At 40.8% G+C, this 15,302-nt stretch overlaps 1 protein-coding gene across 1 annotated transcript in view; it reads right to left on the reverse strand.

Moving 5' to 3' along the window:
• Positions 1-11,918, reverse strand: part of HACD2 (3-hydroxyacyl-CoA dehydratase 2) — an 88,368-nt gene extending 76,450 nt beyond the window's left edge. Inside the window, 2 exon segments of the mRNA XM_033127098.1 lie at positions 9,113-9,230; positions 11,721-11,918. Coding sequence (XP_032982989.1) covers positions 9,113-9,230; positions 11,721-11,875 — 273 coding nt within the window. The 5' untranslated portion in view covers positions 11,876-11,918.
• Between the last annotated feature and the right edge of the window lie 3,384 nt (positions 11,919-15,302).

Genomic DNA, 15,302 nt, shown 5'->3' on the forward strand with positions numbered 1-15,302 from the left:
TTTTTTTGAAAAAGATTCTAAAATTTGCACTAAGGAAATTATTTTTGTAAGTTACCAACAAATTTGTTCAGTTTCTGTTTTTTTAAGACTTCATTTTTTCTTAAAGAGTAGTTTTAGGTTCACAGCAAAACTGAGAGGAAGGTAGAGATTTCCCATACACTCCCTGCCCCTGGACACCTGCACAGCTGCCCCCATTACCAACGTCCCCACCAGAGTGGTGCATTTGTTACAACTGATGAACCTACATTGATTGACACATCATTATCACCAGAAGTGCACAGTTTACATTATGGTTCACTCCTGGTGGTGTATATTCTAAGGGTTTGGGCAAATGTACAATGACATGTGTCCACCATTATAGTACCTTACAGAGTAATTTCACTGCCCCAAAAATCCTCTATCATCCTTCAATTTCATTTTTAATCCAAGGAAAAACAACAAAGCCCAAAAAAGTTTAGCAAGTCTGAAGAGAAATAGGAACCAAAGCAGCTTTGGAGACCTCAGATATAGTTTATGGACTTAATGTGATTTGGCAACAGTGAGTTCCAATCTCTTTCAACTTAAAATTCCAAACTTTTTGAAGAAAAAGAAATCTGACCAGCCCAGTTTGGGTCAGGTACATGTATGCACCCCTAGACCAAAAGAGGCAGTCAGGGAGTAGAGGTCCAGCAGCTACAGGTCCAGCTGCGAGAACCGGGGAAACTTCCAGAGGACAGGATGTCCTGATCTGGGCAGCTCCACAGGGCACGCCTCCTGCACCCATGATCCTGGGGAGAGGTCCACAACTAATCTGAGTTACATTTACCAGGATTTGGTTAGTTTTGGAAATTATCATACTATACATGAGATTCCAATTTTACTTAAAATTTACCTATATTCTAACATGTAGTCTTGAAGGACAGACACCAAAATGCTGACGGTGGTTATCTGCAGGAGTGAGCTTATAACCGAGAATGCATTTTCTTCTTTTTGCTTATCTAGGTTTTTCCACAATGAATATATAGCACTTAAGATTATACACCTTTCCCCTCTCCTCTGGTTTCTTCAGGAAGGGTTTTCTCCCAAATATTTACGGTCTCTCTCCACCCTTTAATCACTTTATTCAAAGAAAGGATGACTCATCTGAACAGGAAATGTGGGAAGAGTAAATGTGGTGTGCTAAACCCTAGGGTTTCCACAAAGGTCCCCAAGTTCTCCGGCTTCCTTCATGCCACCTTGGCCCTATGGCCTGGGGCAGGCCAGGTGGTGAGTCTAACTCCGCAGTTCAGCTTGCAAACCCTTTTGGCCTGCACACTAACACATGGCCTCCAGCTAGGCCTGTATCACCTTAAAGGTGATTCTTATACAACTCCTCTGAGTTATTTCTCAATGTTCAGAACTAAGCTAGAAGCCAGGGCTATTGATTGGGCTCTCTCAGACTCCAGTCCAAACTTGTTTTGAAAGTCCTTTTAAATCAATTTTTTAAGGAGGAAATCGGTGAAATTTCCTTAATTACCATGGCTTTCTCCCTGTCGATTTTACCTTTCTTGCTATATTCAGCTTTATAACTTATTAATTCATTATCTGCTTAATTTTCATATGCTGACAGTCACATATTGAAGCCTTACAGAACTTAAAAGTGGGAAAAAACTTAAGGTCGTCTAATCCGGCACATTCCCTGCAGATAGTGGAGGACCAGAGAGGTTAAGACCAAGTGGCAAAAGCAAGTTTTAGTACCCGAATTGCTTATCTCCAAAGTTCTTTTACATATACTGTGACTCCTCTTAAGTACCATTCTACTTACTTCTATAGCATTTCTGTCAGCTGTTCTATAATTCGCCCATAAGTAATTCTACCAATGTGTGTCTCCCATGTTTCTTCTGCAAAACTAATTGTGAACTCTTTCTCTTTGGCTTCTGCTCTGAAATTGACTTTATCTTAAGCTGTGACTGGGCTGTCCTGCTTTTCTTGTATGCTTGGTCATGGGAGGCTGGTTTATCCTTTAGTAAGCTTAAGTCAGTCTTTTTTTTTTTAAACTTTTTCCCCCCTTCTTCTGCCTCCGCCCCGCCACAACTCTGGATCAAGCCGTTGTTTCTCAGTCTAGTTGTGTAGGACACAGCTCCCTGGCCCATGCTGGGATTAGGAGCCTTGCGCTCCCCCCAGGCTGAGGCAGTCGGTCACCAGTTGTGATCAGTCGTTGGTCGGCTGCTCACAGCAGCTCACGGCAGCTCTTGCCAGCAGACGGCCGCTCACGTATGGCGGTACATGGTAGCCCACAGCAGCTCACGCCAACCTCTGGCTGCTCACGGCAGCCCAGCTCCAGGGAGAGCTGTTGTTCACAGTCTTAGCTGTAAAGGGTGCAGCTCACTGGCCCATGTGGGAATTGAACCGGTGACCTTGGTGTTAGGAGCATGGCGCTCCAACCACCTGAGCCACTGGGCCAGTGGGCCGGTGGGCCGGCCCTTAAGTCAGTCTTTTATAGGCAACGGATTGTTGAATTTTGTTTTTAAACTAGTAATCACCACTATACCATTTTATTTTAATAAAATGAATGAGTCTACGTGCATAAACATTAGAAATGTGCATTTCTGCTATATTCAATCATTCGACAGGTTTATTATTGCTCCTGTCTCTTCCTTTTTCTAATTTAACAGGATTTCTATAGCAGATGTAAAATTCTGTACTTTACTTTAAATCAAAAGATAACCTATCTGACTATTTTCTTCCCTTCTCAAAGAACTTTTTAATCTTATTTTTCTTGTTCATTTGTTTTCTATTACATTTTATTATATATTTATTACATAGTATATCTTTTCTTTTTTAAGATTCACAAAGTGATAATGTAAACACACACTAAAGTATGTACAGTAAAAAGTAGAAATTCTCTTTTAGTCCCAATACCACACCCCTCCAGAGGTAAGCACTAGTAACAATTTGATAGGTACCTTCTATACCTCCTCTAGTATCTTCAATTTGCTTTTTTTCTACTGACTTTTCTAGTATGAAAATATCAGCATAATTCTCATTATTTTTGTCTTATGAATTAAGAAGTTTATAAACTCTGGAGTGACATAAAATTTTCATTGTTAGGTTTGCTTACTTACCCTCCTTCCCTTCATGCTACCCTGGTAAAATGTGAAATACCTTATGAGAGTCCACATGGACACACCTACCTAGCAATACGTACCCTGGTCTAAAACTGTGCTGTCCAGTGAAGTAGCCACTAGCCACACGTGCTTAAATTTAAATTAAAAATAACTAAAGTTAAAAAACTCAGTTTCTTTGTCCCACCAGCCATATTTCAAGTTCTCAACAGCCACACGTGACTAGTGGCTACCGTAACCAACAGTATAGATTGGGAATGTTATCATTGCAAAACGTTCTATTGCACAGTTAAAGACTTGGTTAATTTTATTTCTTTATGTAACAGTTAAATACCTTTTGATAAGGTTCTTTCAAAGTTTCATTACTTTTTGTAACTGTTTTCAAAATATCTCCATCTGTAGGAAACTCCATGGTCTGATATCCAGGAACCTAATGCTTTCTCCTAGTTTGTTGTGGATTTTTTTATTCTTCAAAGACTAAGGACTCAGGAATAAGGACTAAGGACTATTACATTTTAAAATCTTCTCTTTTCTGCTGTTAATCACTTATCTTTGTTTTAAGTTTAAAAAATTAACTAATAGGTGCCTAGAAAGACAAGGGATTATTTTTTCTTAAAAAATAGCTCCTAGATGGAACTCCACATACTCTCAATACAGAAAAGTTTTCTACAATTTTTCCTGATTATTTATCAGTTACACATTCCATCCTTTTCTACTTCTGACAGCCTTACTTTTTAACAGATCGTATATCCTCAATCCAGTTTCTAGATACATTGGTTCTATTAAATTATTATTAGTCTGTTGAATTTCACTATTTTCTATATATTGTTCTGTTGTTCAGATAATCAGTCATGCATTAGGTAGTGCACCAACACATAATACCTCTGACGTGCTTGGCACTACTATTTTGTAATGTTCTTTTTTACACTTCAATGGTGAACTTTGAGAACTCCCCATGACTTCAGCTCTGTAATCTATTTTATCTGAGACTGCAACTGGGAGCTCCTGTCTTTCCTGAATCTTTAGTACCACCTATTTCTTTGCACTATGGCCTCCGTTCTACCCTGACTGCCACCATCAATATTTTTAGCTCATTTTTCTTTCTTTCCTCTTTTTTTTGTTTTAATTTCAGCACATTCTTTCTATAGCCACTAGCTGTCTTACCTCTTTGAATACCATGACAATTTGATTCTTTGCTTAAGTCAGCAACCAGTGTGTGGGTGGGTTCCTGTTTCCCACAGGCTCCCTCTCCACTTGCAATGTTGTGACACTTATTAATTATACCCAAGTTCTATTTTCCCTCTGATTTTCAAGTTGTTTTTGAAGCTGGTTTGTCTAGGTTTGTTGTCATTCCTGTCTGCGTTAGACATCTCCACTATGACTTGCTTTGCTGACTTTTCAGAAGTCTTTTTTAGAGGTCTGTTTTCTTCAAACATGTCTTCAGAATAAAGGTAGTTTAAAATGTGCATATAGCTTGTTTCAAAGGTTCCTTCTTAAAATTGATATTATTGGAAAATCAGCATTTTTCCAGGAAGAAAAATATTACAGATGATAATTACGGCCACAGATGAGTTCACAAAAGCAAACGTAAGACAAGGTACCTGAAGTATATTATTGCATTAATAACAACAGAGCCTAATGACCTAGTCATCTCTGTGGGAAAAAAAATCATCCAGTATTACACTAAAACTGGCAGGAAGAAAAGATGGGAGCCCTCATCTTATTAAGGATACTTCAAATTGTTAAGATTTTGTTATATTTAAGAGAAATATGCTAAATCAGCTTCCTGAATATTTCATTAAAGCATCTGAAGTGAGTTGAGAAGCAAGGCATGAAGAATTAGACCAGAACATCGAGCTGGGGCTTAAAAAATGGTAGTGACGGTTGGAAACATAACAAAAGCTGTTTTCTCTCCTTCACTGCTTTTCCAGAACCAGTTCTGGAGAAGCTCACTTTAGACCCAGCCCTAGATCAACTCTAGGAAAAGATCACAAATAAGACTGGGTTTTTTTCCCCCCGTTTCTTATTGTAGATACAAGGGGTTTCCGAGCAATAGATCTGGAAGGGGATGGGAAGGAAAGGGAGTTGCTGTGGTCCATTAGCTATTTCAAGACGGACAGCGGTAGGTAAATGATATATAGAGTGATGTACATATGTTGAAGATAGTCTTTATCAGTCTCAACATTTAATGTCTTTGCAGAATTAATGTCCAGTTGAACCACTGCAATCTCACTGTCAATCAGAGAGGCACAACCAACCACGAGTGTTTGAAAGTGTGTGCTATGATTAGTCTTCTGTTAACTAAATATATTCAGAAATCTAAATTTTCTCAAAAATAATTTTAAACTGCCATAATGTAACATCAATCTACTAACTTCTAATCTTTAACTTTAACAAAGCTTAAGAGTCTGTCCTTATCCATATCATGGATTCAAAAAAAGAATAAAGTAAAAAACCCAAAAAACTCATCCACAGCACATTATAGATGAATGGCATTTTAAAAAAAATTGAGATATGATTCATATACCATGAAATTTACACATTTAAAGTGTACAACTCAGTGGTTTTCACTATGTTCACAAGGCTGTGCAACTATTACCACTATCCAATTCGAGAACATTTTCATCACTGTAAAAAGAAATCCTGTACTCTTTAACAGTCGTTCCCCAAAGTTCCTGGCAACTATTAATCTTTCTATTTCTATAGGTTTACCTATTTTGGATATTTCATATAAATGAAATGATACAATATGTGGTTTTTCTGTGCCTGGCTTTTTTCACACAGCATGTTTTGAAGATTCATTCATGTTACAACATGTACCAGTACTTCATTTTATGGTATGGAGATACCACATTTTGTTTATCCATACTGGCATCTTTAAAATATATTTTTGCTACATATGTTAATTAGCTCTTAGGATTACTCAACACAACACACACACTGTATTTGTTCACATACTCACTACCTGGCCACAAGATTATCAGTATTTTACTTTCTGTCAATTTATAAATCATTTTATACATTATCATCTTCGTTGTATTGTGTCTCAGTACTTTGGTAAATACTTCTTGGACTTTCCACCTAACATATCCCTTTTCCGAGATATTACCCCTTCCCTCCAACTTCTATACAGTTAACTTGGCTTTGCTCCTGGGTACAGGTGATCGGTCCAGGAATGAGCACTGACTCAAGCTAGATAAATTAGGCCCTTCACTGGGAATGAAGAATTGGGACTGAGATTCTGTTTCCAATCAGCTACAATTTCAGGAGCTTTTTTGTAATCATTGTCTGCCATGTAGACTAAGAAACCAAAAAAAAACTAGTCTGCAAGAAAACAAGAGAGAATCAGAGACAAGGAGAGAGAGGACAGCAGAGCTAAGAGTCGGAGTCAGAACTCCTGGGTTCCCTATGGTGCTCCAGTCCCTCACTGCAGGCCATCCCTAAGGCCCAGCCAGCGGCACGCCTGTCCTTGGATTCCAGGGGCATTCTATACCCGACAATGAATCTCCCTTACTGTGTAAGTTAGCTAAGGAGGTTCTGTAATTTTCAGCCAAGACTCCTATTATAATCATCTACACAATAAGATTTTTAACACCAACTCAATAGATGTTTCCACCCCTTTTGCAAAAAATCATTTAATTTCCTCAGAAACAAAATCGTCTTTTTGTACCACACTACTACATGCCCATTTGCACTCGCTTGGCAAATGTTTTGAAACCTTTTAAAAAGCAAAGTGTTATATTTTCCTAAGATTTGAAGTTTCTTGGGAATAACCTGTGTTTGTTTTTTAAGCAAACAGCCACAGAAACTACTAAAGAATAAGATTTAGCATAGTGATATAAGTGAGTAGCTAACCTCCCTGCATTAATTTTCTCCTTCTATAAACAGGCTATATTGTCAAGCACTAATAGTTCCCATAAGGATAACCTGGTAAGACGGGGGATTGTAATGTTGGCACAACATCTTTCACTTTGAGATTTGGACCTCTGGTATAATTCGATTTAACAAGTGTAATTTAACTTGGGACTTTTTGGAAACTTTTGTTTTTTCTGCCTCCTTTCCTCCAAACCTTAATCATTTAACTACACATTTACTATGCAGACCAGTTTCCACAGTTCTGTTTACTTAGGACTCAACTTGGGAGAGGTTTTGCATCTGTATGGGATCCACTCCTATCCCTGGGGTAGGCTGGCCTCTGGAAAGAACCTTTTTCCTGAGCTTGCCTGACCAGCTTCTCCTTTCCTTTGTTCTAACTCCTCTAGCAGGCCTATAAAACCTTTCGGGTAGTATTGAGACGGGAGGCAGTCTTCTCTGTGACAAGCAGTCCACTGTTTTCCCTTAATGCTGGCATTTTGGAATAAACCTGCTTGTCTTTCCACCAACCTCACCTCTTGAGTTGTGGCTTTCATGCGGCAAGCAGCTGGACCTTGTGCAGGGTAAGAATTTTAAAAATGAGAAAATGAGATGAACAAGAGATAAACCACTTGCCCAACTTCAGAGTAAGCTGGTAAAACCAGAGACTTAGAATAAGGATACTCGGACTCCAGCTGGAAGCTCACTTCATCATGCCATCTACTGACAACATGTATGGACAGTATTCAATCTGCTTCCTGAGAGAAAAAAACAAACCAACCATAGTTTTCTGCTTTCAAATGAGAGAGGGTGACAGTTGAGGCATCACATCTCATTTCATGAAATGAACGTTTTTTTTTTTTTTTTTTCCCCTTAAAAGTCCTCCTGAATGTCATGATGAGTTTGCCCTAGAAGCTAAGTGAAAGGAAACAGAATACCAGATCTCTTCGACCTAAAGGTTTTTCATTATAATGAACTATGGCAGCTACTGACTTTGTGTGCCTAAAGCTATACCCATTTCCTCTTTCCATTAACAAAGTATATACCGTATTTCCAGGAAATAAGACCTAGCCGGACAATCACCTCTAATGCATCTTTGGAGCAAAAATTAATCTAAGACCCGGTCTTATATTATATTAATTATATTATACCCGGTATTATATTATATTATATTATATCATAAAGACCGGGTCTTATGTTATAATAAAATAAAAGCAGGTCTTATATTAATTTTTGCTCCAAACGATGCATCAGAACTGATTGTCCGGCCAGGTCTTATTTTGGGGAAACAGGGTAGTCCCCTGGCTAGAGGATAGGCATGTGTCCTAGACTGCCTAATCACTGGCAAGAGTGATTAGTCTAGGAAGGCCAACCAGAATCCTTCTCTAGAAACTGTGACAGAGATTCTGAGGAACACAACTCCCTTCTGGTTTCCTGCCGGGTGGAGAAGGCAGACTGCAGTAGGAGAGCCTAGAACCAACATTCAGTGAGAAAGGGAAGTAAGCACAGATGAGCGATGGAAAGAGTGCTGATGTCAAATCCTTGGTTCTCATTCCTGAGTGGGTTCCTTTGATTTTGTAAGTTAAGTCTGTATCTTTATCAACTACAGAAGCCAGTAAATTCCTTTTTTGCTTAAAATAGTTTGAACTGGGTTTCTGTCACTTGCAAATCAAAAATCCTAACACATACTGACCCCAGGACACAGGATTGGAGATACATTAACACAGGGAAATTTATAAGCTTTTGTGTAATTTTTTTGTTTTTTTTAATTTGGACGCCTTTCAATAGGCTCGACCGTTTCTAACATCTATCACTCCTGACATCCTACATCCAACAATTTTACTGTTTCCATTATATGCCTGGCCCCTGAAAGCATCTGAGTTTGCTAACACTTCCCTAGAATGTCCCTAGAATTTAAAAAAATTCTAACATGAGCTTGTTTCATATGATTTCCAACGGAAGTTGAATGTAAAATATCTTCCAGATAATAAAAAATAAATTCGATTTTACTTTATCTAGATCAAAAAGATAGTCTAGGTATGAACCTTATAGTACGCTATGAGGCAAGTTTTCAAAATTTAAAGCAAATCCAATAGATATGGCTACTTCAATATAATTTCGTAGCATGTTTTTTTATTGTGTAACAATTGAAATCAACAACAAATCTCAGGACCTACCTCCAATAAGGCTCCAGTTTGGAAGAATTTCAAAGGCTTTTCAATGGAATAATAAAGGCTATGATAGCTACCCTTAGCCAGGTATGCTCTGACCAGACCAACTGCTATAACAAGCCACCTAAGAAAAAGAGAAAAAAGAGCAATCAGTAAAAAGAAAAAAAAAAGATAAGTAGGACTTAAGGTAATACCAACCAACAGATATTGCTAAAAGTGACCTCAAGAATCAGTGCCCTGGATTTATCAGCCATAGCTCCCAATGCCAATGCACAGAAATGTTGCACCATACAGAGTGCTCTGCAAAAGCACAGTGGCACCTCACCCATCTGGAGCTCGGCTTTTTGGCAACATTGCCTGTTGAGAACAAGGCCAAAATGAAGGGAATAAGCTAAATTGGTCCTTGAGCAGCTAAATTAAGTGCCAGAAAGTCTAAGACAAGAGGGGAAAAAAAAGAGTGTTAAAGGAAAAATTTAAACTGTGCAGTTAAAAGGTCTGTAATACTAAACGGGTGGAGAGATGTTTTAAACTACTTTTACAAGTAGCTCACTGGAACTTACCCATACCTAAAACTTATCCTTTTGAAATTGCAAATGAAGTAAGAATAGAAAGTGGTTCTCGTTGTTTTTAAGAGAATAAGATTGTTTTTAGCTGAATTTCCCAAAATCAATTCAGTAAAGAAATCCAGATCAGCACATAATGCAAAACAGGAAAGCACTCAGGCGTATCTCTGTAAATGTTAAATTTGCTTTACTGTCCTCAAAAATAAATCTCAGGCCCTGTAATTTTTTATGTAAGTTCCATGAAACAAATGAACTAAGTAAGGTAGGTCTCCTTGAAGGCAATAATAGATTTACCTACGTGTATAATCTCAACTAGATAATGGGGTACGTATGTGGTCTATGTTATTGCTAGAAACTGTCATACAAAAACATCAAACAAGCGTCTGTAAAAGAAATGAACTCCTTCATGGTATAACTGGTCCAGCATTAGCAACCAAGGAAAAAAAGCTTCCTTTATTCTCACAATCCCAATTTCTCTTCCTGTTTAAGATATCCTCTCCCCACCCTTCTCTATGTTCATTGCCCAGGAATAATGACTTCTTTTCTTCTTCCCCAAAGTACCTTAATATCCCTTTCCAGATCCAACGTTCTCATCAGTGCCCTTGCTAAGGCAAGAATTTTACAGATAAATACAGACTCCTGAATATTCTTTTAAAATCACTGTGACCATTTATGCGATAAGGAAAACTTGCATATGTCATATTTCTTCAATGGCCCACACGTCAAGAGAAATAGGTGCTAGGTCCAGATATACTCAGTAATACCGACAAGTTCTGTGACCTCAAGCAAGTAACAACTTCTCTGAGCTTAGGTTTCAACACTGGCCATTTCTAATACTAGCAATAAAGCTTATGATCCTCCCAAGATATTTGTGATATGTTTAAAAAATGGGCACGTGGTGGGGGTGTGTGCATATATACATATATTCTTATATCAGCATCTGAGGGATACACAAAATAAGCTGCCTCCAGGGAGCCGATCTGGGTGGAAGGGAAGGATGAGGGGTAAGATTTTCACTGTATGCCTTTTTATATATTCTGAATTTTGCACCCCACCAATGTATTACCTATTATAAAAATAAATAAAAATGGATGTTCACTACACAGGTCTTACAACTTTTCTATATGTTTGAAAAATTTTCTTAATACTAAAAATGTTTTACAAATAAATAAAATTAAAAAATACATAAAAAGTCTGATCCTGTGATCCTCCTAACCAAAAACCATGGGATCAAAGAATTGGAGGAAGCCTGGAGGTCCCCTAGCCCAACTCTTAAGTTTTACAGATGAAAACACGGAGGCCAAGAAACATAAAGTAATTTATCCAAGGTCACATGGCTAGTTAGTGTCAGAACTAGCACTAAAAACTCACTATGACAAGGGATGGACTAAAATGAGGGAGAAACAAGAGAGGTAAAGCTCATTTGGTGAGTCTATTCTCCTCTTCCTCGGTAGTTCTGCCTTCCACTCCAGTGCCTTCCCCACCCCAATCTATCAAAAAAAAAAAAAAAAGTCTAAACTCATCTACAGCACACCTCTGCTCATGTCACTGGCCAAAAACTTTGAAAGCTTTTCCATTACCTTTCAGATTATAGCTCAGCCTGGATTTTGAAAACAGCCGCCTAAATAAATGGTCACTATGCAACTACAGTTTTTTCCACTCCCCTTGGGGGAAACAGTTCGCCATTCGTGACCGACCGCCAGGGATCGGTCGCCGGACACACCGCTCCCCAGACCTGGACCTGTGAACAGCCCACCCGTCCTCCCACGGCCCTCCGGACCTGCGCCTGGGCATCCTCCCCCGTGCCCCACTGGAGTCCCGAACTCCAGCTCCAGGCACACCCGCTGCCTGGGTACTTGCCCAGTCCCGCGTCCCTGGCAGGCACCGGGGCCGTTCAGCGCTCGGCTGCCCTCAGCGCCCAGGTGCCCGGTCCCAGACACCGAACCCCGGGACTGCGCTGCGCGCGGTGGGCTTGGCCCGGCCCCTCCGCCGGCCGCAGAGCCCCTTCCCCGGCCAGGTTCGCTGCCCGCCTCCCTGAGCCCCAGCCTCACCCCGCCGTCATCACCACATTGTAGATGACCAGGTACGCCGTGGCCAGAGGACCAGGGCCCTTCTTCTTCCGCGCGCCGCTGGCTTCGCCGGCCCCGGCCCGGCCCCCGCCACCCCCATTCCCCCTGCTCGCTGCAGTTGCCGCCGCTACCGCCATGTCAAGTGCCGGGAGCCCGCTCTATTTGCGCGAGCACCACCGCCGGAACTAGGCACTGCGAGGGGGCGGTGGGAGGGACGAGGAGGCGGGGCGGAGAACGCGGGGGCGGGGCCAGGGACAGCGCCCACGGTGGCCGCCATCTTGGAGGAGGGCAAAGACGCTCCCTCGGCTCGACTAAATCGCCACCGCCATCTTGGATCAGGGTAATCACCGCCTCTTTTGCGCTCCTGGTAATAACTTCCGGCGCCATCTTGGGTTAGGTTACGGTGTCGCCTGTGGCCACTCACTAGGTGCGCTGTTTCTACCATCTGGATGCTTTGTCGTCCCTGCCTATTCTCTCTTCTTTAACCTCCGCCTACATGTTGGATCAAGAAAATGATGCTTTCGTTCTCTCGCCTCAAGTTGACTTCTCCCAAAGGCCCTATCTTCACGTCTCTACATGCGATGGAGTAACCTGCCATTTTGGGTCAGGGCAACTGATGCCGATTTCGCCTCCCATCAACCCCAGAGGCTGGCAAGGAGTATCTCCGCCGAGTGCCTCTGCCCCGCCACTGATAGCCAGGTTGAAGGTTCATTCTCTGAAGGTGTCTTCCCTGCGTTTCGATTTTAAGTCACTAGTACTGTGGAGAAGATCAACGAGTAGTGTGCCCCTTTTACTATCTGATGCAAGTTACCCGTGTAGCCCAGGAGCCAGTGCCATCGGTGAGAGCTTGGAGAGTGTTCAAGCGCATCTCCAGCCCGAAACTGATTGGGTTCACCCGTCGCGTCAGCAGGACGAGGCCGAGGCGTTTTAGACGGTGCGCTGAGCGTCAGGTGTGGAGTGGAGTGCAAAGCGTTACACTCACAGGGCCCCAAACAGAGGGATGTCGGCTTGCGTGGGAGACCTGCCGCTGAGGGGAAACCGGACCGCTTGTGTCAACTGCATCAACCCACTGACCCCACTTGCCATTCACTGCTTGGTCTTAGGGCATTTTTAATTTGTAAAAGCCCTCTACTGTCCGTTTTCACACACCCAAACATCTTTTTAAGTGAAGGACTGCATACATGGTGGTATAAAATTTTCATTCCAGTAAGTGTTTATGGAGCGTCTGCGAGATTGCCTGGGGTTCATGGCACTAAGTGAAAGACACAAGTCCTCGGTCTCCCAGAGATGACATAGAGGGAGCCCGGTGACAATAAATACGTATTAGTTGGTGAAAAGTGGTATCAGGAAGTTCCTGCAATAATCCAGGCCATAGTGATAGTAGTTTGGGCCAGAGTGATAGTGATTAAGGTAATGAAAGTTGAATTGAATTCTGCACATATTTTTAAAGAGCTGATAAGATTTGTGACTATATTAGATGTGGAATACGTGTGAGACAAAAGAGACATTGTGAGCAACTTGGAAGAATTGAGTTGTAGAAATTCTTGAAGAAATCAGAAATTTTGTTTTTTATGTGTTGAGTTTGAGACCTATTAGACTTCCAAGAAGAGAAGTTGAGTAGACAATTCGATTTTGAGGTTCAGGGAAGAAGTGTGGACCAGAGATAGAAATTTGAGAGTCATCCGGGTGATGGTATTTAGAGCCATCAGGCATCTAGGAATTGAGACACAGGAACTAAACAACTGTCAGTGTCTCATCCTTTATGGCCCCACAGATTGTGTAGAGATCCTGTTGCCTTATTTTCTTGATGTCTTTGAAGAGCAAGTGGATGTACTCAAATTGCAGACTTTGATCACTGGGGAAAAAATTGCTAAAAAAAGCGAGCCGTGTTGCAGAGCAGATAATCACTCTTCCAAACGCTGCTTTCATTTATTTAACTGATTTTTCTTTTCAATATAACCTGGGAAAGTAAGAGGCAGGAATGCATAAAGCTCTGGAACTCAATCTGAAAACTCATTGTATCTTCTTGCAATCACAGGCGCAACACCAATCTGTTCTTTACAGTATAGTCACAGTGATCTTTTCAAAATACAAATTTGTTCGTGTCTATTACCGTCCCCTTTCTCACCCCCTTAAGACATTTAAATGGGGTTTAATGGCACTTCAGGTAAAATATAAATTACTTAACGTAGCCTACAATAATGTGCACGTTCTTGCCCTACCTACGTCTTCAGTCTCAATCACACCGTGCTCTCCCTAGCCTGTCAGCCTGGTCTTAGGTCGTTCAGTGAGCAATGCTCCTTTCTGCCACAGGGGCTTTGAACATATTCCCTCTGCCTAGAACACTAGGTAGCCCTCTTCTTTCTGATACAAATTCTGCCATCATTCTCCCTGCTGTGGTCTTCATGTACTTGTCCTCATGACATATATCACAGTAGTTTTATATTTATTCATGTGATTTCCCAACTAGACTACAAGTTTTATAAGACAAGAACAGTGGTATTTTCTTGGTGGTGGTGGTTTCTTTGAGTTGTTTGTGTTTGTGTGTCCCCCTCCTCATTACCTGACACATTGCCTGGCAACATGATACAGACTGGATCAATCATGGTTTCTCTAGAAAGAGTAATTATTTCTAGACTTAAGACTTTGAAGACAGAAGCAGAGCTCATCAACGTCCTTTGAAATTAATATGTGGATGCTAGGGTGTAGTGTTTGCTTTTTCTGGGATTGTCAAAGACAAGAGGATGTACTTCTGGCTCTATACAACCATCTTCCCTTTCATGTGGAGAGAGATTGTTGATGAAAAGAAACCAAGCAGACGTGAAAGGGAATGTGTATCTTGGAGACATTGAGCCTTGGTTCTAGTACCTAATGCTTTTCAGTCAGTTGTGTGGGTTGGTTATCTCATTATCCTTCCCAGCAAGTGAGTCAATGTATATCTTTTGTTTAATCTAGCAGTCCCACAACAAAAATCATGTCTCCCATTTGTTCCAACAAAAGTCTTGGAAAGTGGTGACGTTAGTTTGAGTCACATGCATATCACTGAGCCAATTATTATGGCTAAAGGGGATAAAATATGCTGATTGACCAGGTCTTTATCATATATCCATAGAGGGAGAAGGGGTAGCTTCACCCAAAATATGAATTGAGTTCATACATTACCCCCATTTGGAGGATATAGTTTTCCAAGAAGTAATAAGGGACTTGTTACCAAAAGAAGGGGATGGATGTTTGGGTAGGCCCCAAAAAATGGTCCTCCAAAAGATATTGATGTCAAATATTTGGGATCTGTGAATGTTACCATATTTGGGAAAAGGATCTTTGCAGATGTATTTAAATGAAAGATCTTGAGAAGATAATCCTGGATTATGTGAATTGGGCCTAAATGCAATCACATACCTCCTTATAAGTAGACACACAGAGAAAAAGAGACACACAGAGGAGGAGGCAGGGTGGCCACGGGGGCAGAAAGATTGGAGTGTTATTTCTAATGTTTAAGAGATTTAGGCATACTAGAGAACAGGTTAATCTGTGATTCCTATTTAAAGTACAAGTTGTGTAACT

The sequence above is a fragment of the Rhinolophus ferrumequinum genome, chromosome 2 (assembly GCF_004115265.2).
Source record: "Rhinolophus ferrumequinum isolate MPI-CBG mRhiFer1 chromosome 2, mRhiFer1_v1.p, whole genome shotgun sequence".
NCBI lineage: Eukaryota > Metazoa > Chordata > Mammalia > Chiroptera > Rhinolophidae > Rhinolophus > Rhinolophus ferrumequinum.